Source organism: Heterocephalus glaber, unplaced genomic scaffold (genome assembly GCF_053883595.1).
Source record: "Heterocephalus glaber isolate CG9 unplaced genomic scaffold, H.glaber_assembly_v1.0 deba00000594, whole genome shotgun sequence".
Taxonomy (NCBI): Eukaryota; Metazoa; Chordata; class Mammalia; order Rodentia; family Bathyergidae; genus Heterocephalus; species Heterocephalus glaber.
The window spans coordinates 10,662,909-10,688,220 of record NW_028258151.1 but is presented as its reverse complement, the minus strand read 5'-3'; the positions used below and the strand labels follow the sequence as shown (position 1 = coordinate 10,688,220).

The following is a 25,312-nucleotide window of genomic DNA, read 5'->3' as shown; positions in this document are numbered from 1 at the left end:
TCCCAAGTTCAATCCCTGGTGCCAAAAAAAAAAAAAAGAAAAAGAAAAAATGTCCTTCCTTCTCCTAGACTCTGAGGTCCCAAAATGGCTCCCAGTTCCATCCCGGCATATAGCATAACAGTCTATGCTGTACAACGTGGATTTGAGTGCGAGACAATCTGAACTTGAATCTCGGCTCTTCTTTCCATGAACTCGGTGACCTCGGACAGATTACCTAACCTCTTGCCTAACTGACCTCACCTGCATATTGGGGATAGCGATAATTCATATATCAAGGTGCTCCACTGCTTGAACGAATGGACATCAATAAAGTTCTCGGGGTAGTTTGTGACACAGTAAGAACTGGGCAAATATTTAATATTATTAAATGCTCAATAAATAATCACTGATGAAATAAGTGGCACATGAGAAGTGCTTAGTAAATATTTGCTAAACCAACAGGAAGCAAGATCTTCTTAGATTTTCTGATTAATATAGTAGTACCACAAGCACTGATGTAGATGAACATGCCATTATTCAAAAGATTATGGCTCACTAATATGCTTTAAGGAAAAAAAGGAATTTCAGAGTGTTTTCATCTCACCAGCAAAGAGAGCCCTCAACCATATAGTGAAGAACTGAACCAGACAGGTTTTAAATTCTCTGCCAACTCCAGAAACATGTTACATGTCCTTAGGAAACAAACTAGATAAAGCAACAGAGAAGGCCATCTTTACATGGAGTCACGAAACCTTTGAATGTGTAAGTTTCCAATAACAAAAGGCAACAAAAAGAATATTCAGATGATTACAAAAATTTGTCTAATGTTTGACAACACAGGTTTGGATTGCAGCAGTACATTTTTATTAATTTGATAGAATTTGACACCCTGGTAAACCATAACAAAGCTCATAGAAATTTTATTTGAATCTGTGAGAAATGGCTAATTTTATCTTGGCACTCATGCTGGCCTAATGTGAGCTTCTAGAAGGTGATTGATTTTTTTAAAAATCAGTATTGTCACTAAACCAAAGATTCAACACCTTAGGGGCTGGGGATTTAGCTCAGTGGTTCCAGCGCCTGCCTCACAAGTGCAAGGATCTGAGTTTGATCCCCGGTACCAAAAAGAAAAAAAGATTCAACACCTTCAAATAATACTCCTAGCAATTAGAGAAAAGAGTCAACTTTTTAAGATGTTCTTTTTAGATTCGAAGTAATGCATACTCATTTAAATACAATAACAAAGTGTTTTAAACTGATTTATTCTTAAGCAATTATTAAATCATTTAATAATGAAAATAGTTTCCAGATGCCCTCCCCACAGTGCTTATTTTCCAAATGTAGCAGCATTAACAGTTTGCTGCACCGACTTCTGTGCACAGCACACAATGGGAAGAAGAACTGCACCTTTGTCAGCCTGTTTGTAATCTGCTGCCTCTGCTCCCCTCAGTCTTGCCACAGGCCGTCGCCCAGTTTGAAGAACTGGTTGGGCTGGCGGAGACCCTGCTGAAGGGCGGAGGAGCCGTGCCTGTGCCCGCGCCCGTGCCCGCGCCCGCCCTCTGGAGAGCAACATATAACTCCTCGCCAGACTCGTTTGCCTCAACGTGCAGTAATTCTGCTTCTGCCTCCGGTTCACCATTGTCCCTGAAGGTTGAAGGCGAGCATCCTCCAGATGAGAAGCAGGTCAGTTGGAATACCTGCCCGATCATTCTGGGCAACAGTTAAATACAAACATTAAAATGAGGGTAGAAAGTGATCATTGCTCTATCAGATAACTTTTAGGAAAGTTTAGATCATAGCCATTTCTGTTTCATAGACTACAGGTATTCCTCACTTAAGGACCTACTTGTTTAAAGCCTGTTCAGACTTTCCATCCAGGCACCTTCGACTTACGACCTGCACTCAGATTCCGGCGCAGGAACACAGTGGCAGTGCAGCCTCCTGGCGGGCTCTTCCTCAGCACAGTGCTTTAGTTTGATGTTCAGTGCTGCGCGGAAGTTATCCAAACACAGTCATCAGGTTGGAGTTTCCTTTGACCGTTTCTTTGTTCTGAACATTGTACTGTGAGTGCTATGTACAATTCCTCATTTAGCACCCAATTCATTTAATGACCCTGTCGCAGGACCAGAACTCGGTCATTAAGGGAGGAGTGTCTGCACTTTGTTTTTACAATAAAAATTACTATTTGTGAAACAAATACCCAGCTGAGAAAACTAAAGACAAATCATGGACAAATTGAAGTTTTAAAAATTTATTTTTATTAGTATATGTTTGCAATACATAATAATCACATTCACTTTGGAGACTTGATGCACACACATATTGGATCTTGATAATTTTTACCCTCCTCCCCCAAAATGAAGTTTTTTGTTTTGTTTTGTTTGCCAGCAGGCGTGGTGCCACTGAGCTAAATCCCCAGCCCCTAAAACTATAAAATTCTTAAACCCATAACAGAAAGGTACCTAGGCATTAAGGGATATAAAATTTTTTATCAATGAGAAAAGATAAATTTCAGCTTCTCCATGCTGGATGAGTTTAATTCTTTTTCTATTTTTCCAGTTTCTCTTGATCAGAAAACAGAAGCCAGAAAGACAGGAGTTTAGTTAAAATCAGGTATCAGCCTTGGGAAATAGGCCTTCAAAAGTGACAATTAAATGCTAGCAATCTAATAGTCACAATATTTCAGTCTTAGTATGTCACTTTCCAGTTTCCCACACATTCAGTGATTTCGTATGACACAAATTTATTATTTCAGAGTCCTGAAGGTCAGAAGTCTGGTAGGTTTCACTGAACTAAAACCAAAGTGTCAGCATATTCCTTTCTGCAGGCTTTCAGGGAGAATTTGTTTTCTGCTCATTCTGGTTGGGGTCAAAGTTGTTTCCTGTGTAGACCTGAGTTTCTCATTTTTTTGCCAGCTGTAGCCAGGCTGAAGGCCTTTCTGGTAGATGGTGGCCCACTTCTGCCATCTTTGAAGCCAGCTGTGGCAGGCCAAGTCTTTTTCTCTCGTTCAATCTTTCCTGCCTCTGTCTCTCTTTTTTGACCTACCCTTCTGCCTCCCTCTTCTGCTTTTAAGGTTCATCTGAGTAGATTGGGCCTATCTGGATAATCTCCCATCTCAAGGTATTAACTTTACTAGCATCTACCAAATTATTTTTGCCCTGTGAGGTAACATATTACAGGTGGCAGGGATTAGGGTGTGGGCATCTCACAACACCCTTATTCTGCCCACCATATTTCATTTTCGGTCTTGAGGATAGGACTGATTCTTAGAGCATAAAGTCCAGGTTATATGACAAGAATTTACATATAACCTAGCACAAATGCTTCATAAACACTGAGAATTCTCTCAAATATGTTTAAGCCCTGAAATGTAAAATATATATTAAAAGTATAAAGTAACTCCATAAAGAATGATGATATTGTTCTCTTATATGTTTTAACTCAATTAGTAATATATTTCTCCAGATAATCACTTTTATTTTTCTAATTTCAATTATCATTTCTTGTTTTTTTAGTTCAAGATTGAAAAGTGGCAGATTGCCCGTTGTAATAAGAACAAACCTCAGAAGTTTATTAATGATTTAATGCAAGTACTTTACACAAATGAGTACATGGCCACACACAGCCTGACTGGGGCAAAATCCTCTACATCAAGGGACAAAGCCGTAAAACCAGCTATGAATCAGAATGAAGTTCAAGAGATCATAGGTGATAATATGATTGTATTATACTGTCACATGAATTTGAAATTATCTTACCATCCAAGTTCAATTTATTCTGTTAGGATCTTTGTAAAAATTATTCTTCTAGGGCCAGAGGTTTAGCTCAGTGGCGCCAGTGCCTGCCTGGAAAGCATAAGGTCCTGAGTTTGATCCCCGGTTCAGAAAAAAAAAATTATTCTTCTATGAAAGAAAAATTTTAGAATATTCTAATATTCTCATTAAATATGAAAAAAATCTATAGAAAATTTTTATTAAAATGGTTATTAAAATAGGACTGAAGTTTGTATCACTGGAAAGTTTGACTTAATAAAATTCACAGCTTTAGAAAATAAAAGTTTCAGGGCCAGGGATTTACCTCAGTGGTTCTGTCACCTGCCTTGCAAGCACAAGGTCCCAAGTTCGATCCCCAGTACCAAAAAAAAGAAAAAAGAAAAGAAAAGAAAAGTTTTGAAATATTCTAAAATAAAACTTCACTAAAAATGTGTAACTTGTTTTCTCTTTCCAATCTTTGTCTTTTATTCTTTAACAATAGAGGTTAATTTGGTTGTTCCATTTGTGGTTTTTAAATTAATGTATCTCCTTAAATTTGATCATCTAAGTTACCCAATTAATATTTTTACAAACATCCAAGAAATTTAGACATTCTCTGATTCTGAACTCTATACATCTCATTTCTTGGTTAGAAAAAGATCACTTGGAGGGGCCAGGGATTTAGCTCAGTGGTTTTGCTGCCTGCTGTGCAAGCGCAAGGACCTGAGTTCGATCCCCAGTACCAAAATAAATAAATAAATAAATACATACATACATACATAATAGGAAACAGGGAGATAGATTTAAAAAAAAAATCACTTGGAATTCATTGATGTCAGAAATAGATAAAAATAAATCCCTAACATCTTGGAGCAAAGATATGTAGCATTCAAAGCAAGTTATACCATGAAATTTAAATGGTACTATAGAAAAATAAATATGTATGTTCTCCATCTATGAACTAGACCTTCTGATATCTTTTGCTTTGCTTTGAAAAACCTACCTATATATTCACCCACTTAAACATCTCATGAGAGCACTGCTTCTGTAATGCAGACAGAAATGCAGTGTAGGATGTTGGATGTGTGACCTCAGTTCATCCTTCAAGATGCGAAAGTCTCATAAAATTATTTTATGTTATTATCTTTTACAGGAGTAACAAAACAGCTATTTCCCAATACAGATGATGTTTCAATTAGGAGAATGATAGGGCAAAAACTAAACAACTGTACCAAGAAGCCAAATGTAAGCAAAAACCTTAACTCTCAGGATATTAAGTAGATCCTTTTGGTAAGTCTTTTAAATCGTCACAGCCCTTTCAATGTGTCAAGATGTTATATTACTTATATCTGAGGAATGACATTCTTCACATACTTACTAAGACTCCTGGTGACCTGTGAAATGTGATTGTCACTGGGGATGATGAGGTGGACTAGACAGGAAATTTTAATTTGCTGAATGCCGAGTTCCATTGCAAAGATTTCCCTTTCCCAGAACCTCTCAGATATTTTGATACTCTTAATTTGCCTGTGTGCCCCAGAAATCTCTAAGAAGGTAGTATAGTATGTACCATAGCTTCCCAAATCGTTTTACTGAGGCACTATTCACAGATCACGTATTAACTTGGGAGCAATAGTAAACAGGAGCCAAAGCACAGGCACAGTACTATTTAGCAAGTGTTTCTGCAGAACAATGGAGACCCAGATCCTGAGAAAGTCTCTGTGATGCATCCAGAGACTGCATGGAGGGTGAGGTGCACACCCCACTGTCTGGAAGTGTTGCATAGCCTCCATCATCCATGCTGCTTCTCATTAAATCTCGGCCTAAGTAATCAGTCATTGAAGTTTAATAAGAATTTTTACCAATGGTTGGCCCTTGCCTTGAGCAAATCTGGTAAGGAAATCTTGTCTGCTTTCACTGCACAAAGTCCTGGCTAGTTCACTTGTGCCTGCTCTTCTTCTCTGCTTTAATTTGGATCTGAACTGTCCCTAAAAGGCCCATGTGTTGGGGCTTAGTCTCCAACTTGGCACTGTTGGAAGGTGGTGGAAATTTTAAGAGGTAGGGCATTGTAGGAAGTCTGCTCTGCAGGGATGTATTTTTGGAGAAGATCATGGGACCTCTACCTCTTCCTCTGTGTCTCTTGCTTTCGTGCCATGAGGTGAGCAGCTCTGCTCCCCTGCGTGTTCTCTACCATACTGTGCTGCCTCCCCACTGCACAAAACAACAGCCCCTGATCAGGGACTAAAACTCCAAAACTATGAGCCAAAATAAACCTTTTCATACTTTCATCTTCTCAGATACTTGTTATTGTAATGGAAGGCTGGTTAACATGTTATTTTGGGGCCGGGGATTTAGCTCAGTGGTTTCACTGCCTGCTGCACAAGCACAAGGACCGAGTACCAAAAAAAAAAAGTTATTTTGATGGAAAATATGTGAGAAATATGTATGATTGTGTTACTAATATTTTCATTCATTCATAGAAGTATAGAGGTAACACAGGAGAGGGAGTTCAGTCCATGTGTTTAAAAGGTGCCCCTTTTCTTTACTTCTCTCTTTGACTTAATTTTGGCTGTTCTCCCCCTGATTAACTGCCTCTGGCACCACGTTACTTGTCTCCCCTTTTTTTGACTGTTTTAGGGGGGTATGGATTGTGTCTAGTGCAACATCTCCCCTTCACCTCCTACCAACTGCTGTCACCTCCTTCCCCCTTGAGGTTCCCTTATTGAGTTCATTATACAACTAAGGCCAGCTCTGATGAGAGTAACGGTAGTGACCCTTCCTTAAAAAAATATATAAGGTAGTGGGAGTCTTTTTCTTGTCTCACACATCCTGGTGAACTGACTTACAGAGTTATAGAAGATAAGATAAGGATATTTGTACCCCTTTTCTCCCCCAGGGATTATAAATTTCAGAATAGCATGAAAGTCATAATTTCCCAATTATTAGGTGATTTCTTAAATGTACCCATAGAATTTCTCAAACATGAGGCTAACCAGTTGTCATGGTGTATAATGACCAAGCTCCTTTCTGAATGCTGTGTAACTAGACCTCCAAGTCAGACGTCTGTCTTTTGGAGCACATTATTATATTTCAGAATTCCATACAGTACTTTAACATCCTAAGCTCTGCCTTTGTAGTATCTTAGGCTGTGAAGGATAGGCACAAAACACATCTCTGTCATATATCAGCTGGCAGAATGTTGAAGAAATGAGCATCAAAAGATTTTTGATCTATTTTACTTGTGTTTGCAATCAGTAATGTTACTAAACTACCTGAATATTATTTAAAGTTGGAACAAAGGACAAAGCTTTCTCTTTGAACACAGTACAGTCTTATCTTCTGGGCCTGAGCCTATCTTTGTACTGCCAAGTTGCCTACATTAGAAAGGCATATATTTTGAACAAGAAGTGAAGATTAACACCAGAATGGAAATCTTGTTTATTTCATTGGAAATATAGCTAAATTCAAGTTATGTCCAAAAGACTAGGAAAAACTCAGTGCTGGGAAAGATAAGGTCACTAGAGCCACTTGTGCTTTATGATCAGTTACAACACCATCAGTTGGACAGCTAAATATTTAAGGTGACAGCATTTATTCAGGTGAGGGTCCCATGATGGGTGGCTCTTCAATGTTGGGAGCTCATGCAGAAGAGCTCACAGGAAAAAACAGGAAGCCATAGAGATTGAAGGCTGAGCATGCTCTTTCATTACCCAGTCTGGCAGAAGCCAACTAGGGTCCTAAGAAAACTATGAATCCATTCCGAGGCTGGTGCCTTGAGACTAGTGACCTAACCACCTTCCACTAAGCCCCACCTCTGGAGAGTCCACCACCTCAAAACTACCACACTGAGGACAATGCCTCCAGCACTTGAAACTTTGGGACAAACTATATCCAAGCTACAGCACATGTCCTCCAGAAAAACAGAGGGAGGAGGTTATTTTAAGCAATTGCCTTAAGCAGTTGTACGAACTGGCAAGTCTAAAAATTCAGGGCAGGCTGGAGACCCAGGAAAGGATGATGTAGTCTTAAGTCTGAAGACAGCGTGGAAGCAAATTCATTCTTGCTCAGGGGCCTCAGTCCCCGCTTTCTTTCAAGGCCTTCACCTGATTGGTCAAGGCTCCGTCCACATTATGGAAGGAAATGTGCTTTATGCAGAATACTGATTTCATGAAATAAAAATCTCATCTAAAAACAGCTTCAAAGAAATATGTAATCTGTCATTTGACCAAACAATTTGGTATCATAGTCGACACACAAAATTATCACAACTAATGCTTTAGAACAAAAAGTCTGGTTTGGAAGGCTGCTCCACCTTTTGATAACTCTGTGAACTTCAGTTTAAACAGGGTTTGAGTCTTCTGTGTTTTAAATGACATAAAGCAAATTTAGGAAATTGCCAGAATCTTAGGAAGCAATCACTAAGTATAACTGAAGAATGATAGAATTGTTAATTATTTTTAAGATGGTTAAATGGTATGTTTGGGCATTCATTGTACTTTGTATGTTTTTAAATTTACCTATTGAAAAGTTTTTTAAAGGTACTTCAGGGCTGGGGCTGTAGCTCAGTGTAGAGTGCTCACTACCATGTGCAAGGCCTGGGTTCAATCAGCAATACCATAAGAAGAAAAAAGCATGTCAAGTAAAAATACTTTAACTGATTTCTGGGCTGGAATTCCTCTAATATATCATAAAATAATTCCTAAAATACCTCAATAGTAGTAGTTCTTATCAACAACTTGTAGTTTTGGGGGGTTTTTTTGGTACTGGAGATCGGACTCGGGTCCTTGCACTTGCCAGGCAGGCTGTAGAACCACTGAGCTAAATCCCCAGCCCCAACAACTTGTATTTTTAAGAAAAAATTTATAATAGATACAAAAATAAATGACTCGGAACTTAAAAATACTGTAAAACTTTTAACATAAATTTGGCCTCTTTTAAAAAATTTTTTTGCTTATTTATAGGCATTGAAGGTATCCAAAAAAAAGGACTTCCATTCTAAATCCAACACTGGACTGCAGTGGGGCACCTGTGCCCTCCCTGGCAGTGAGCATGGAGACATGTGCAGGGACAGCTGGGGACATGCGTCACATCCCTGGGCTCTCCTGATGGAGCACACACGTGCTGAAGAAATTGCATGTAGATTCCATCCTAAATACTAGTATGCATCAACCCAAGGAATTTCTACTGTCAAATAAGCATGCAGGATGGTTTATTTGGAAATAGGCAGTTTTCTTTTCCCAGATACTTATACAGTTAACAGGATAGGCAGAGCTCTCAACATAACAGTAACATCTTCCACTCTGTAGATCACTGTCTGAGCTAAACACTATGTATTTATTATTACCAGTGACTCCCCATCATAGCTTTTGGATCTTTAGCATAAGCACATTTAGAAAAGTAAACAGGTAAATAATCATTGCTCACATTGTTCACAAATATGAGAGCAGCATGTTATGCCTAAACTCATAATCATTTCTAACCAAGAAATGTTTCACCAGGGCTGGAGATTTAGCTCAGTGGTTTTGCCGCCTGCTGCGCAAGCGCAAGGACCCGAGTTCAATCCCCAGTACCAAAAAAAAAAAAAAAGAAATGTTTCACCAATAAAATTACAGAACAACTCTATTATCTAAAAATGAATAATATGAAAAAATGAGAGCAGCAAAACCTTTTTGATAATAAACTATTCCACCCCATACCTGCAAAACATTTTTTTGTGTTAAAACAATGTATAAGTCCTCAGAATAATCTTTTTGTTTGTTTAGCAGATGTGTTCTTAAGTTATTATCCAAAATAAATATAGATATGGAGGGCCGGGGATTTAGCTCAGTGGTTCCGCTGCCTGCCTCACAAGCACAAGGTCCCGAGTTCGATCCCCAGTACAAACATATATAGATAGATAGATGTGGAATATAAAGCCTCAATATCACCTAAAACGTCCTATTATATGATATACAACATGTATTTGGTCAGTTATGTTGCTACACTGCTTAGTTTTAACTGGTTTATTTTCATTGTAGCAGAAAAATGAATTGAAAATAATCAATATAAGTTTGATAATCACACGAAAAATGCCATTTTGTTAATCACAAAAAGATAAAATATTATCCAAAGGGTTCTCCCTGATGTTAGCTTGTCACAGTTGACCATTGTGCAACGCAAAGCTGTTCTTCAGTGCACAGGGCCACGTTTAAACTTGGGAAGGAAGATGTTACATAGTTACAAAGTTCAGCTCTGTGGACCCAGGGAACATTCCATAAATGTTGCTTGATAACAGTGTGGTCATATAAAATGATTGTTCTTAAGGACATAAATTATGTAATATTTGCTACTTTTTATTAAATAAATCTCATTGAAAAGGAAAAAGGGTTTTTCTTCTTTACTAATGTACAAAATTCAGAGAAAAACTTTTAGGTAGACAGCTTCTTCACCCACACACTGAGGCATTACCATTATAATTTGACTACATAGTTCTAGATTATTTGTCTTAAAAGAGCCATGTTCTGCAAGATATATAGACAATGTTCAGGAAATACACTTTGTATTTTTATTGAAAAAAAGAGGGCTGGAGATTTGGCTCAGTGGTTCCACCGCTTGCCTTGAAAGTGCAAGGTCCCAAGTTTTTGATGCCTGGTACCAAAGAAAAAAAAGAAAAAAGGATACACTTTTTTTGGGGGGGGGGTTGGATACACTTATTAAAATTTATTCTCTTTGCTCTTCAAAAAAAAAACTACTTAGAGGGCCGGGGGGGAGGGGTTAACTCAGTGGTTGGATCCCCCAGAACAACAACAAAAACTACTTAGTAATACAAGTATTGCCTACTAAAGGTAAATAAATTGCTTTTGCAAAACCTAACTGTAATATTAAGACAGAACTTGTAGGGCCAGGTATTTAGCTCAGTGGTTTTTCTGCCTGCCTTGCAAGCACAAGGTCCTGAGTTCAATCCCCAGTACCAAAAAAAAAGAGAGAACTTGGATAATCTTTTCCTAAAATATTTTTAAATATGTTGATATCTGTATAGGTAACAGAATAAATGTATTTTTGTATATTAATTATAAATGAGTTCCAAAATAAGAAAACTAATGAAACTGAATAGAGTCCCAGAAAGCCATTGATACACATGTAGTACATGTATTATGTATTCACATATATAAGAATTTAGAATGATTAAAATAAAGCCTTTAATAAGTTGGGAAAGAAAGGTTCATTCAGTGATACTATAACAGCTTGTAAATGGAAAACAATTGTACACCCCAATTTCAAACTTTATTTCATTTTATATTTCATATGTATTCAGTTTTCCATATTTATATTCTCTGAATGGGAAGGATATTCTCAATCCAAAGCCAGTGCAGCAAAAGTGCCAACGAAAACTCTCCTGATGCTCAGCCTACAGCAGCCTTGGGCTCACCTGGCTATTAGAGATATGGGTTATAGATTTCTAGGTTACTGTTTCCTTCTGAGAAAACACACTTTTGCCTATGCTTTTTGAAATCTACCGCTTGTGCGACACCTTGATATTCTTGCATTTTCTGTCTGATTTAACTTTTTTTGGCAACTTTTAAAAGTCTTTGGATTTTGCAGATTGTCACTTATTTTGCTAAAAACAGCAGGATAGTATATTTTGTTGTTGTTCTGGTTTTATTTCTTTTTATTTTTTTGTTGTTGTTAGAGGAAGAAATGGGTAAGTCATTCCAGTTGCATGTTTATACCGGAGAGTTCTTTTCAGTGTTTCTGTAGAAGTCCTGGATAAACATGGCACACTCAATTAAATTTAAATCAGAAGAACTACAAATACTTTTTAGTAAAATTGTATCACAGGGAATATTTGGGACAAACTTACAATCAACAATTACACATCTGAAATTCAAGTTTAACTTATGTTCTATATTCATATTCATTGAATCTGGCTCTGCTACTATGAAACTTAATGTCATTCTAAGTCTCATTCTTTTTGGGGGGGGGTGGCCAGGGATCGAACTTGGGACCTTGCGCTGGCGAGGCAGGCAGCGGAACCACTGAGCTAAATCCCTGGCCCCACTCTAATTCTTTTAATATGTTTCCCTGTGCTTACATGTGCATGCCCTACTGCTGTAGTCTGAATATAGTTATATGAAAAAAGATAATAGAGAAAAACAGTTGTTACAAATTAGAATTTTGGAGGCTGAAACTTAAAAGTTAGGGCTGTGAGGTAGCTGAGTGGTAGGACACTTGCCTAGCATGTAGAAGGACCTGTTTTTGATCTATCATCAGTACTAGAAAAAAAATTTATACTTGGGTTTGAAGATATAAAACTAAGGTTTGACAGTGTCTATAATATAGCAAGAAAAATTAATAAAAAGGATATATGATAAGGGACATTTTCACAAACTCTAGAATATCAGAGAAAGAGATTAAAAGAATCTGAGGGAGGATAGAAAATACTAACCAAGTGAGCAGATACATTATGTCCATCTGCCTTTTTTAGGGGGGGGTGTACCGGGGATCAAACTTGGGACCTTGCGCTTTCAAGGCAGGCGGCAGCACCACTGAGCTAAATCCCTGGAGCATCTGCCTTTAAATGATAAGAAATTTAATTATTTTATCAAAGTATTTATCAAAGTATCCACTTTTTTCACTTTTCCCCCTGAACAGTTACTATTTTTCTTCTTGCAATCCATAAGGAACCTGTAGAGCAATAATTAGAAACCAGGTATGTAAACTCTCCTCATGAAACAGCTGATGAGTAACTCCAGTCTAAGCACTTGCTGTATTCCCTGGAGAGGGTGCCTTGTTAAGACGCCATTTTAGGGAGGGCCCAACTGAACCTGGGACTCAGAGCACCCGCAGGTTATCTTCATCTCAAGAGTCCCAGTATTAAACTTCCACAGTGACTGGGTGAGGGACATTCACAGGATATGTACATAGTCAAAGAACCATGGTCAGACTGGCAAGTGACACCCAGAGTATTATAAGCTAAATGACTCAGGCCTTACCACCATGACTAGAGGCCAGGTTTGGCCTGAGTTTCTATGGATTTGAAAGCCCCAAACCAGCACACCATCCTAATCCTACTGCCAGCTTCATGGGATTATCCAGCATGAATCTGGGAACTGACCACCTCCCTGTCTACCTGTGAGAGCAGAGTCACATCTAGAATTGGGCACTCCCATGAAACTGTAGACTCCAGAAGATAACCACAGGCATGAAATCATAGAGAAATTTCTCTCTCTATTTTTCCTTTGCTATTGATCTTTTTGTTATTGTTGTTGATTTTTTTCATTTCTTGCTTTTTTTAATGAGTGTGAACATTGTTTTTATTTTTGTTCCATTCTTGCTTTTGTTTTCTCCTTTCTTTCCTTCTTGTCTTCTTCACCAGTGTCCTGAGGCTTGGGTAAACTCCTTCAGCCTTGCTTCTAGTCTCTTTTTCTTCTTTCATTTCTCTATTTTTTACCCCTTAGGGTAAAATTGCTTTATTAAGTTAATATTTACTGTATACAATTATCTAATTTGCCTTACAGTTTGTTATGTAACTATAAATCATGTCTCTATGGTTAAAGGTGGCAAATTATTAGTCAACACAGTTTGTCGTTTTCCAGACTGTGTTTGATACTATTACTGATTGTACTATTTGGCCAAGGAGACATAGTAGTTGTGATCAACTGATCTTCCTTGTATCAGAGTCATGAACAATACTACCACAGTCCAGTACCAAAAAACTGTGTGCTAGGGCAAACAGGCTGCAACATTTTATCCATAATAAACAGAAGAAGCAGGATCCCGGGGCAAACTCAAAAGCCAAAAGCCAGCTATCCCTAGAAGACATCTCTGAAAAGTTGTCATTTCCTTAAGAGGTCTACATACTAGTAATAAAGCTACATACCATAAGCAATTTATAAGCCTCAATGCAGAAAACAAATAAAAAAATAGAAACTGAGAAAATATGGAAATGATGCAACCCAACACCCCCAACTCACCCATGGCAAATCCAGGGACCACTGAGGTGGAAGAAACCAAAAGCCACCCAGCTGAACTTTCTGAAATGTCAGTACCACAACTAACAAAACAGATGAGTAACTCTTTTGACAAAACCAAAACAAATAATTAGATAGAGAGATGATGACCATAATGAAGGAAATAGTGAAACTAGAGTAGATACAGATGTAAAAAATACAGGAATTTAGGAAAGACAGGGAAACCATGAGTGTCTAACACAAAAATGAATTAGATGTCATGAAACAGATTTAAACAGATATCCAGGAGATTAAAATTTTTATTGAAATAATGCTGATATGTCATGCTGGAAGTATGGGATGCAATGAAGGCAGTCCTACAAGGGAAATTTATACCAGTGAATTTCAACATCAGAAGAACACAGCAAGCTCAAATAAATAACCTAGTGTTGAACCTCAAGATTCTAGAAAAAGAAGAGCAAGTTAAACCCAAAGTTGTATGAAAAAAGAAATTATAGGGGGCAGGGCGGTGCTGCCCGCGAGTCCCTCTTCCCATGAGACCACTCTGTCAGCCACTGGACAGGGAGGCGGAGGATGGAATAGGGCTTATCAGCCATTTCCCTGTCTCACCAGCAGCCTGGTGGCCCGAACGATGTTGGAGCAGGAGCCGGCGGGGTGTGCGGAAGGAGTGGACTTGGCGCCACAGATGAGTAATGAAAGAGGCTTTGAAAATGTAGAACTAGGAGTCATAGGAAAAAAGAAGAAATTCCCAAGGGGAGTCATCCACTTTGTTAGTGATGAAACAAAGAAGAATACAGCACAGATGAAGATGAAGTTGAGGGCCTAGAAAAAAAAGATGTTTTGCCTACTATTGATCCAACAAAACTTACCTGGGGTCCCTACTTGTGGTTTTACATGCTTCAGGCTCCCACATCAACCCTCTTAGTGTGTGACTTTCTTGGAGAGAAGATTGCATCTGTTTTAGGCATCAGCATCCTAAAATACCAATATGCCATTGATGAGTATTACCAGATGAAGAAGGGGGGGGGGGTGGAGAGGAAGAGGAAGAAAAAGAAGACCAAATGTCTGAAGAAGCAGAAAAACAATTCCAGCAGAAAAAGACACAGGCTAATTCCACTGTTCAGACATATCAAACAGAAACAGTGGTATCCACTTCACTTGTGAATCTTAATTTTGAAACGGAGGAAGACTGTGAAGTAATTACAGCAGGCAAACAAACTCCAGGCTCTGGACCCCTGCCAGCACAGATGAGGTGAGCCACTCCCAGCGCACAAGAGGAGGCTTCCGGGCCTCTGTACCATCCGCCAGCACTGAAGAGGTGAGCCGCTCCTAGTTCACAAGAAGCTTCTGGGCCGCCGTACTACCCCCGCAAGCACAGAGGAGGTGAGCCACGTGGGCACCAGCTGCACCCCCCACCCCCACTGAAGTGAGAAGACATGTAAACAAGTTTCAAAACCAGACTTCCAGTTCACCTAAAACAACCCCAAAGGGAAAAGAGATGGAACCCTGTGATATTCAACCACCTGGACTCCCTGAACTGGCAATGAAAGAGGATCTGGAAAAAATGAAATCAGAAATAATTTCTCACATAACAGCAGAGATTGTGACCATAGTGCAAGACATGCTTAATAAATCTAGAGAGGACACAGATAAAAAAATAGAGGAGCTGAGAAACATGATGGAATCCCAACATAGGAAACAAATGGAATCCATAAAACAGATGCAAACAGATTTCCAGGAGATTAAAAACTCCATTGAAAGTCTATGCAGCAGAATGAACCAATGTTTGAGGACAGAATTTCAGATATAGAAGATAAGATTGCAATTAGTGACCATGAAAAGAAAAATGTCTTTAAAATTGCAAGGGACCACAAGAAATCAATCCAGCAGCTGCTAGATGATGCAAAGAAGAATAACATAAGACTGATCAGAGTCAATGAAGAAACAGGAGAGAGTGCAGATGACATAAAAAAAATTGTTCACAGAAGTGATGGCAGAAAACTTCCCAAGCAGTGGAAAAGAACTTGACGTACAGATAAGTGAGGCATATAGGACTCCAAATAGCCTTGATCCAAAAAAAAAAAAATCTACACATAGGCATATAATAGTTAAGATTCCAGAAACCCAACAGAAGAACAAAATTTTACAAGCAGTGAGAGAAAAGAAACAAATCATAGACAAAGGAAAGCCCATCAGAATCACAGCAGACTTCTCAATGCAAACCCTCAAGGCAAAAAGAGCTTGAAGTGATGTATTTCAAGCCCTAAAAGAAAACGGCCTCCAACTCAGATTGATGTACCCTGCAAAATTATTTTTCAAAATTGATGGAGAAATAAGATACTTTCATGACAAAGAGCACCTTAGGAACTTCATGAATACCAAACCGGCACTCCAAAAAATTTTAGACAATACCCTAGGAAAAGACAATGAGGATCACAACCCCAGGAAGCCCAGCAGAATGAATCTGTTGGGCTCAAGAGGAAATTAAATGCAAACAGAGAGAATCCAACAAACAGAAAAAGTCATGACAATGATAAGTGAATATGTATGAGTTATAACCATCAATGTTAATGGTGTCAATTCACCAATCAAAAGAAATAGACTGGCAGAATGGGTCAAGAAGCAAGATCCAACAATGTGCTGCATAGCAGAAACATATTTAATTCAAAAAGAAACTCATAGTCTGAAAGTTCAAGGGTGAAAAACAATACTCCATGTGACAGGAACCTGAAAAAAAAAGCAGGAGTAGCTATCCTCTTTGCAGATCAAGTGGATTTCTAACAAAAATCTGAAACACTCTTATCCCAAGAATTTTAGATAAGGGAATAGTCAACTTGTATGTACAAATCTATTATGAACATGTGTTTTCATTCCTCTCAAGTAAAAACTTAAAAACAGGACTGTTGGTTCTTAACAGTAATACACGAAATTTCTATATTGTTTTCCAAAATGGTTTTATCATTTTACATTCACATTAGCAGTATTAGAAAGTTCTAACTGGTTCATGCCTAAGCTGACATTTGTTCTTTTAAAACTTTTAACTTCATCTCCCTAATGAGTGTATAATTCACTCTTATTATTGTACTGATTAGTATTTTTCTGATTCTAGTGTTGCACACCTTTCCTTGTGCTGTACTGGCTATTTATCATCCTCTTGTGTCTACTTTTTACCTGGGTTGTCTATTAATGAGCTGTAAGAGTTCTTTATATATCCTGGTCATAGGTTACATGCATTATAAATATGGTCTGTTTAAGGACTACTTTTCATTTTCTTAATGATGTCATTTAAAGTTCTAAATTTTGATGCAATCTCATTTATCAATTTTTTTCTTTTATACATCATGTTTTTACATCCTAGGAAATTCTTGCCTACCCTAAATTCATGAACATTTTCCCTTATAATTTCTTCTTAAAGTTTTATAGTTTTAGGCTTTCATATTTAGGTTCATAGATCCTTTCATTATTTTTATGTATGGAAATAAAGGGTTGAGGTTAATTTTTTATATATGGATACCAAGTGTTCTAGTGCCATTTGCTGAAAACACTATCTTTTCCTCAGCTCTTGAATTGAGTTTATGTTCTACAAAATGTTAATGTTAACCAACCTTTCAAAACTCAGTGGACCATATATGTGTGGTTCTATTTCTAGATTCTGTTTTATTCCAATGATCTGTGTCTCTCCTTACACCAACACTGCCTTGATTACTGTAGCTTTAAAGGAAGTCTTAAAATTAGGTACTAAATGTCTTCCAACACTGTTTTCTTTTTCTTTTTACTTTTCTAGGTCCTTTGTACTCCTACATAACTTTTTTTTTGCGGCGGGGGGGGTGGGTAACCGGGATCAAACTCGGGTCCTTGCACTTGCAGGGCAGGTGGCAGAACCACTGAGCTAAATCCCCAGCCCCACATAACTTTTAAATTTCAATATCCAATTCTTCATTTATAGCAAGTATACACAGACCTGAATTTTTATATATACCTTGTGTTTTCCAATCCTGCTAAATTCAAATACAAGTTCTAGGGGGTCCTAGAGATTTCTTAGTATTTTCTCTGCAGATGATCATTTCATCTACTTATAAAGATTTTACTTCTACTTTGCCAATCCTATCCTAATTGTGTCATTTTATTGCCAGACTATTTTGGTTTGGGCCTATGTTTCAAAGTTTAATGGACAGATGAAGAGTAGGCATGTCTGCCCTTGTTCCCCACCTTAGGGAGAAAGCATTGTATCTTCTCCATTCATATAAGGCGTTTTTGCTGGAAGTATGGAGTACATGGCTTATCTGTTGAAAAGGTTCTGTTCTACTTCTAGTCTCCTGATAGCTTTTACCATGAACAGCTGTAAAATTTAGTCCAATACTTTTTCTCCAACTACTGACAGGATCATATGGGTTTTTCCTTTCCTCTGTTAAAATGATGTCTTTTGGGGGTGGATCTTCCAATGCTGAACCAGCACTGCCATCCCTATAACAAAACCACTTTCTACATCCTGCCAGATCTGACTTCTAATAGTTTGTTTTGTTAAACAAATTTTTATCTATGTTCATACTTTTTTCTTCTGTTATCTTTATCCAGTTTTAGGATTAGCACAATGTTGCATTCCTAAAATGAGGGGAGAAGTGTTCCTTTTTTCTTCTGCTTTAAATGTTTGATATAATTTATCAGTTAAAATGTATATGAGCCTGCTGTTGTAATATAGGTAGGTTTTCAAGCTGGGAATATACTTTCTTTAATAGGTGCTATTTAAATTTTATATTTCCTCCAGAGTTAGTTTCATTAATTTGTCTTCCAAGGTACTTCTTAGAAGTTGACAAATTTATTTCAAAACAGATTTTTGAAATATGCTTTCTATATCCTTTTCAATTCTGTAAAATCTGTGGCAATGATTTCTAGATCTTGATATTATAATTTTAAAAATGTATAATTGATATTGTGTAATAGGAAGAAAAGGTCTAAAGGAGTAGGGGAAAGGAAAGAAAAGAAAAAAAATATGAGAAAAGGAAAAAAATGGAAACAAAGTCTTTGCAAATAGGGAAGGGTGGAGGGGGTGAAGGGAGGGCAGGGGAAGGGGAAAAAAATAATAACCAAGATAATCGTGTAAAGGTACAAGATCCCAATGATGAATGTACCTGTATTGTATACCTAAAATGTACCAATAAACTTAATGGGGAAAAAAAAAGTCCAGGCTCTGTTCCACCATAGAATGAAATGACTATCAGACCTTGAATGCTAAATTTTTTTTGTACCGGGAACTTTCACATTCTCTCTTCAGTGGAACTTAAAACAATTATTTATATTTTAAATTATTAACTTATCTGGAAAGGAAAAGTTTCTTCATTGTTAGGCTTAATAAAAGTTGGGTCTGAAGTTTGGATATTTCTACTCTACTTTCACTTGTGTATTGAATTAGTGCTTTAGCTTTTCTTTTGACAGGGGTTTAGTGCTGGGAATCAAACCCAGGGCATGTTAGCAGGCACTTTCTCCCTGAGCTACACCCTTAGCCCAATGTTTTGATTTTAAAATGATCCCTACAAAAACATTAAGGCCTTAATAAATTTAGAAGAGTTAAATTAGCAAACTCATGTGTTATTTATGCATTTATAAAGAGAAAAAAGGAAACTTGATTAAAGCTAACTGGGGCCAGTAATCCTATAATTTCAGATTAAAATGAAGATTCCCCTCTTACATTTTCTCATGCTATGCCTTACATTTTAAGCTTTACATTTAATATATCTGTTAATTTCTGCTAAGGATGGTTCATTGAGTTTATGATAAAATGAGATTGATGGAAGCAATTTTTGAGTTAATTGAGAATAACTATTTTATGGAGAAGTGTTTATGACACCAATATTAATATGGGTTTCCATTTTTTAATTCGAGTCACTTAATCTTGTATTCTTTTTCAGTAGTTATTAAGATTAATAAGCTTTGATCATAAAGTTAACACTAGTTGTGGAATAAATTAATGTAACATCTGATTATCCACATGGCATCTTGCTTCTATCACTCATTCAGACTCCCAGAGTTAGGGGGTGAGGAGCTGGGAGACAGATAAAGATTTAACTATCAAGAGCTTTTAAATATTGTACAAGGAATAATTGTAACATAATAAAATTAGTTACTTGTCTTTCACCATTTTGAAGTAGCAACAGTAAGAAGGGCAGTTTACTTTAACCAGGTTGGCCATTTCTCTACCTACTTGGTTATTTGTAAACTTTACAGATTTATATACTAAGAAGCTTATTTGAAAATGTTCCTAAATATGTGTACAGAACCTTGAGATGTTTACAAATGTGGATAAAAACAATGTGTTGGAAAACTGTGGAAATGCTGATCTTAAAAGCTTTTTCGCAGAACTGGGGATATAGCTCAGGGGTGGAGCGCTTGTCTAGCATGTGCATGACCCTGGGTTCAACTCCAGTATTAAAAAAACCCAAACCAAAACAACACTCTAAGAGCTTTTAGAAATTGTTATGTTAACAGCCTTCTAAACAACATTTAAGCTTTCAGTCATAAACTTATGGAAAATACAGCTTAAAAGAAACTTAAAATACATACAGTGGGCCTATTGTGGAAGTCTACTGTCAATAAACATGAATTACATTTTTAACTGAAGCTCAAGTTTTTCAATTGATAGTTAAAAGATGAAATTGAAAGCTGAAGTTCTTTGAACTAAGTTCTTTAACTGAAATTTGAAGAATTTAGGAAAGATAAACTTTTCCTAGGAGTCTTTAGTTATGTGGATTCATGCTATGGTGGTTCATAGTATGTGGTCATCTTTGTTTTCATGGGTATAAACTATATACCTTAGTGCTTAACAATCCTGAGATAATGTAATTAATGTCACCATAAATTATACTTTACTAACAGCTCTAAAGCATGCTAGCCCAACTTCTTCCCATTTGTTTTTAACTTTGAGATAGCATCTTTAGCTCAGCTATTTAGTTATTAACCAGAGGTTCTACCACCTAAGAGTTTACCTAGAAACCTTTCTGATTGTAGAAGTTAGTGACTTATGAAGGTTTTATGTTTTTTTTAAATTTTATTTTCACCACTTGTCCAATAGTGGCCAGTTTGTAATGTTTAAATAGTTACTCATTGTGCCTTAAATTTTTATACTTTTTTGTTTATGCAAGTTATAAAATTTCTTATAAATGCAAAAAAAGAGAAATTGTAAAGATCAGAGCAGAAATTAATGCAATTGAGACTAAGAAGGCTACACAAAGAATCAATGAATTGAAGAGTTGGTTCTTCAAAAGATTAAATAAAATAGAAAACCCTTAGCCAATCTTATGAAAACAAAGGAAAGAAAGACCCAAATCCATGTAATTAGGAATGAAAAGAGCAAAATCACAATGGATCCTGCAGAAATCCAAAAGATCATTAGTACCTATTTTGAGAAACTATATTCTAATAAGATGCAAAACTCAGAAGAAATGGGTAGATTTCTAGATACATATGAATTACCAAAGCTGAATCAAGAAGATGTAAAAATTCTAAATAACTCAATATCATTCAGTGAAATTTAAAAAATAATTTTAAAAAACTACCAACAAAGAAAAGTACAGGTCCTGACAGACTCACTGCTGAATTTCACAAGAAATTTGAAGATCTAATGCCATTAATCCTCAAAGTCTTAACAGAATTGAAAGGGAAGCAATACTCCCAAACCCATTCCTAGAAGGAAGGATCACTCTGATACCAAAATTAGAGAAAGATCCAATCAAGAAAGAGAACTATAGGCCAATATCCTTAATGAACATAGCATATTACTAGAAAGACAATACACCATGACCAAGAAGGGTTCATCCCAGGAATACAAAAATGGTTCAACATACACAAATCAATACATGTAATACACCACATAAACAGAAGCAAGGATAAAAACTTCTCAACCATCTCAATAGATGTAAAAAAAGCATTTGACAAAGTCCAACACCCACTCATTATAAAAACCCTAAAGAAAATTGGATTAGAAGGTCTTTATCTCACTCTGATAAAAGCCACCTGTGACAAACCAACAGCCAACATCATTCTGAATTGTCAAAAACTGAAAGTTTTCACTCTAAAATCAGGAACAAGGCAAGGATGCCCACTATCACTACTCGTGTTCAATATAGTTCTGGAAACATTAGCCAGAACAATTACACAAGAGAAAAAAAAATACAAGGAATATGGATAGAAAAGGAAGAAGTTATTCCTTATTTCCTAATCACATGATACTCTACATAGAAAACTCCAAAAACTCCACCAAAAGATTCCTAAAATTAATAACCAAATTTGGTAGTGTAGTATGATATAAAGTCAACATTCAAAAATCAATAACAGGGCCAGGATTTAGCTCAGTGTTTTCGCCCCCTGCTGCGCAAGGGCAAGGACCCGAGTTCGATCTCCGGTACCAACAAAACCCCCCAAAAACCAAAAATCAATAACATTCTTGTACACAAATAACAAACTCATTGAGAGAGAAATTAAGGAAATAATACTTTTCACAATAGCATCAAGAAAAATGCAATATTTGGGAATCAATCTAATGAAGGAAAGGAAAGACCTATACATTAAAAACTAGACTATTCTGAAAAAGATTGAAGAGGATATCAGAAAATGGAAAGATATCCCGTTCTTGGATAGGCAGAACCAATATAGTGAAAATGGCCATAGTTCCAAAACTATTATACAGAATTAATGCAATCTCAATCAAAATTCCAATAGCATATCTCATAGAATTAGAGAAAACAATTCTAAAATTCATATGGAACCATAAGAGATCTAGAAGAGAAAAAGCCATTCTGAGCAGCAAGAGCAAGGCAGGAAACATTACAATCTCTGATTTGAAGTTATACTATAAAACTATCATGTGCTAATACACCGATCAGGTTTAGACAGTGAGTTTTAGTCATGTTCTCTTTAATCCTAGTGTTGGTTTCCAGTTTAGAATTAAGGAAACAATTGACATCTGCTCTTAGTAATAACAACATACTGAGATTTTTAAATTAAACAGTAATTCAGATTTATTACTCTTAAAAATGAAATTCTGTCTTTTGACACCATAGTGCCCTTTCTATGATTTTTTTTACTGAATATTCTTGGCCTTAGATTTAAATCCCTATGAAATTAATGTTTTATATCTGCATTTAAAAAAATAGATATTATATAAGTGATTCTCATACATAGCACCTATTGCTTTTCTAGTAAAAGAATTAAAGATTTTGTACTGTGATTTGTATTCACTGCCCCAATTCACATAGTGGAGTCTTGCTATACTACTAAATCTTATAGTCATGTACCCCTACCAATCAGATTTCTGAATTTCAGAAGACTGGAATAACTGTGACATGGATATCCAGACTACAAATTACAGTGAGGCTACAATTATATTCATCTATCTTGGCTTTGCAACATAATTGAGAAAGCAGGTATAGTTTGGTTTTAGCCTAAATTATGTACAATCTCTTATGTATTGATTTGAGATTTACTAACAGATTTGGGGGGCATAGATATAAGAGTGCCACTACAGAGACAAGACCTCTCCTTTCAGGCCTGTTGCCTGAGTATACAGATGTGTCCTGATTTCTGGCCCACTGGCCATAATACTGTGCCTGATTAATGTCCTACGTTTATTTCCCCGGTCCACAAACTAAGTGTTCATAACAAGATGAATTGTAGACTAGCAATATCTGATGCTTTGCATATTTATTTATGTATTTATTTATGTACTGAGGATTGAACTCTAGACCTTGTGCCTGCTAGGTAGGCACCAGAACCACTGAGCTAAATTTCCAGCCCCATTTGATGCTTTTAAATGTTTGCTTCTTAAAAAAAACAAAAAAACTAAAACCCGCAACTGAATTTTGAGATGGATGTTTCAATAAAAAAGATTGTTTTAAAAAAAAAACCATCATGATAAAAATAGCTTGGTACCAGCCACAAAACAGACCCAAGGATTAATGAAACAGAAGAGAGGATGCAGAAACAACGGCAAGCACACTTAGCCACCTTATCTTTGACAAAAGCGCCAAACACCTTCACTGGAAGAAAAATTCTTTAATAAATGGTGCTGGGAAAACTGGCTTTCCACTTACTGAAGATTGAAACTAGACCAATAACTCTCAGTATTCACTAAACTAAAATCAAAGTGGATCAAAGATCTAAATATAAAAACAGAAATAATCTGCTAGAAGAGAGAATAGGTAAAACTCTCGAAAACATAGGTGTAGGCAAAGATTATGAACAAAACCTCAATCACACAGGAAATACTACAAAGAATCAACAGCTAGGGTCACATCAAATTAAAATGCTTTTGCGCTCTGAAAGTGCAGACCCCCGCAGAATGGGAAAAATTTTTACCAGCTGTTCCTCAGACAAAGGAGTAACATCTAGAATATACAAAGAATTTTTAAAAAATCAGACCCCCATTTAAAGACCCAATCCAAAAATGGGCACCTCAAATGAATAGACACTTCTCAGATGAAGAAGTAGAAACAACAAATAAATATATGAAAAAATTTTCAACATCACTGGTCATTCAAGAAATGCAATTAAAACAACCCTGAGGCCAGGGATTTAGCTCAGTGCGTGGTGCCTGCCTCACAAACACATGGTCCTGATTTCAATCCCTGGTACCACCCCCCAAAAAAAACAAAAACAAAAAACACTGAGATTCCATCTTACTCCAGAAAGAATGGCTGTTATCAAGAAATCAACCAATAACAAATGCTGGTTGGGCTGTGGGGGAAAAGGAACCCTTCTCCATTATTGGTGGGAGTGTAAACTTACAACCACTATGGAAATCAGTGTGGAGATTCCTCAAAAAACTAAAACTCAGGCCAGGGATTTACCTCAGTGGTGCCACCCCCTGCCTCGAAAGCACAGGGTCCCGAGTTCAATCCCCGGTACCAAAAAAGAAAGTGATATTTATATACAATGGAATACTATTCTGTCATAAAGAAGGATAAACTTGAGTCATTCTTAGGTAAATGGATGCACCTTGAGACCATAATGTTAAGTGAAATAAATCAGACACACAAGTTAAACATAAAAAAGAAAGCTCTAGGGCTGGGGATTTAGCTCAGGGGCATAGCACCTGCCTCAAAAGCACAAGGTCCTGAGTTTGCTCCCTGGTACCAAAATAAAAAAGCTCTAAAAGGTTTGGCATCACTGCTTTTCATAATACGTATTATTTTTTGTCATAATATATATTATTTAAAAATGTTAATGACATACATAAAAGATAAGTGAAGGCTTATCCAATTTAAACAAGAATAATCAGATATCAGAAATGCATTATGTGATATTGGACTGGATCTTGATCTGAATCAAGGCTCTCAAGATATTTTATGTCAGTCATTGAATGACAGTGATCTTGGGAAGACGTACCCTACAATTGCCCCTGCTTTATGCTTGGGGAATATTTCTCAGCCATGAGCAGTAAGAGTTTGGGCTGATCTCCCTGAATTAGTGATGAACCTGGGATTTAAAGGAAGACAAGGCAGCACTGAGAGACCACCAGAAAAAAGAGCCAGAGAAAGAACTCCAGAGTCCTGAAGAGAGTCCCCGTAAGTACTTAGTTGAGTTCAAGTAGATCAGCATCTGCACTTGAGTAAAAGGCCCAAGCAGGAGCATATACTGCTC

General features: G+C 36.9%; 1 protein-coding gene and 1 pseudogene across 1 annotated transcript in view; both read left to right on the top strand.

The window, feature by feature from the left end:
- The window catches only part of Bend6 (BEN domain containing 6), a 29,939-nt gene extending 19,576 nt beyond the window's left edge, over positions 1 to 10,363 (top strand). The window contains exons 3-6 of the mRNA XM_004846098.3: positions 1,430 to 1,662; positions 3,495 to 3,687; positions 4,885 to 5,021; positions 8,693 to 10,363. Coding sequence (XP_004846155.2) covers positions 1,430 to 1,662; positions 3,495 to 3,687; positions 4,885 to 5,012 — 554 coding nt within the window. The 3' untranslated portion in view covers positions 5,013 to 5,021; positions 8,693 to 10,363. The remainder of the gene's footprint in view (positions 1 to 1,429; positions 1,663 to 3,494; positions 3,688 to 4,884; positions 5,022 to 8,692) is intronic.
- Positions 10,364 to 10,461: 98 nt separating this feature from the next.
- LOC101717633 (protein FAM177A pseudogene) lies at positions 10,462 to 18,720 on the top strand (annotated as a pseudogene).
- Positions 18,721 to 25,312: the final 6,592 nt, after the last annotated feature.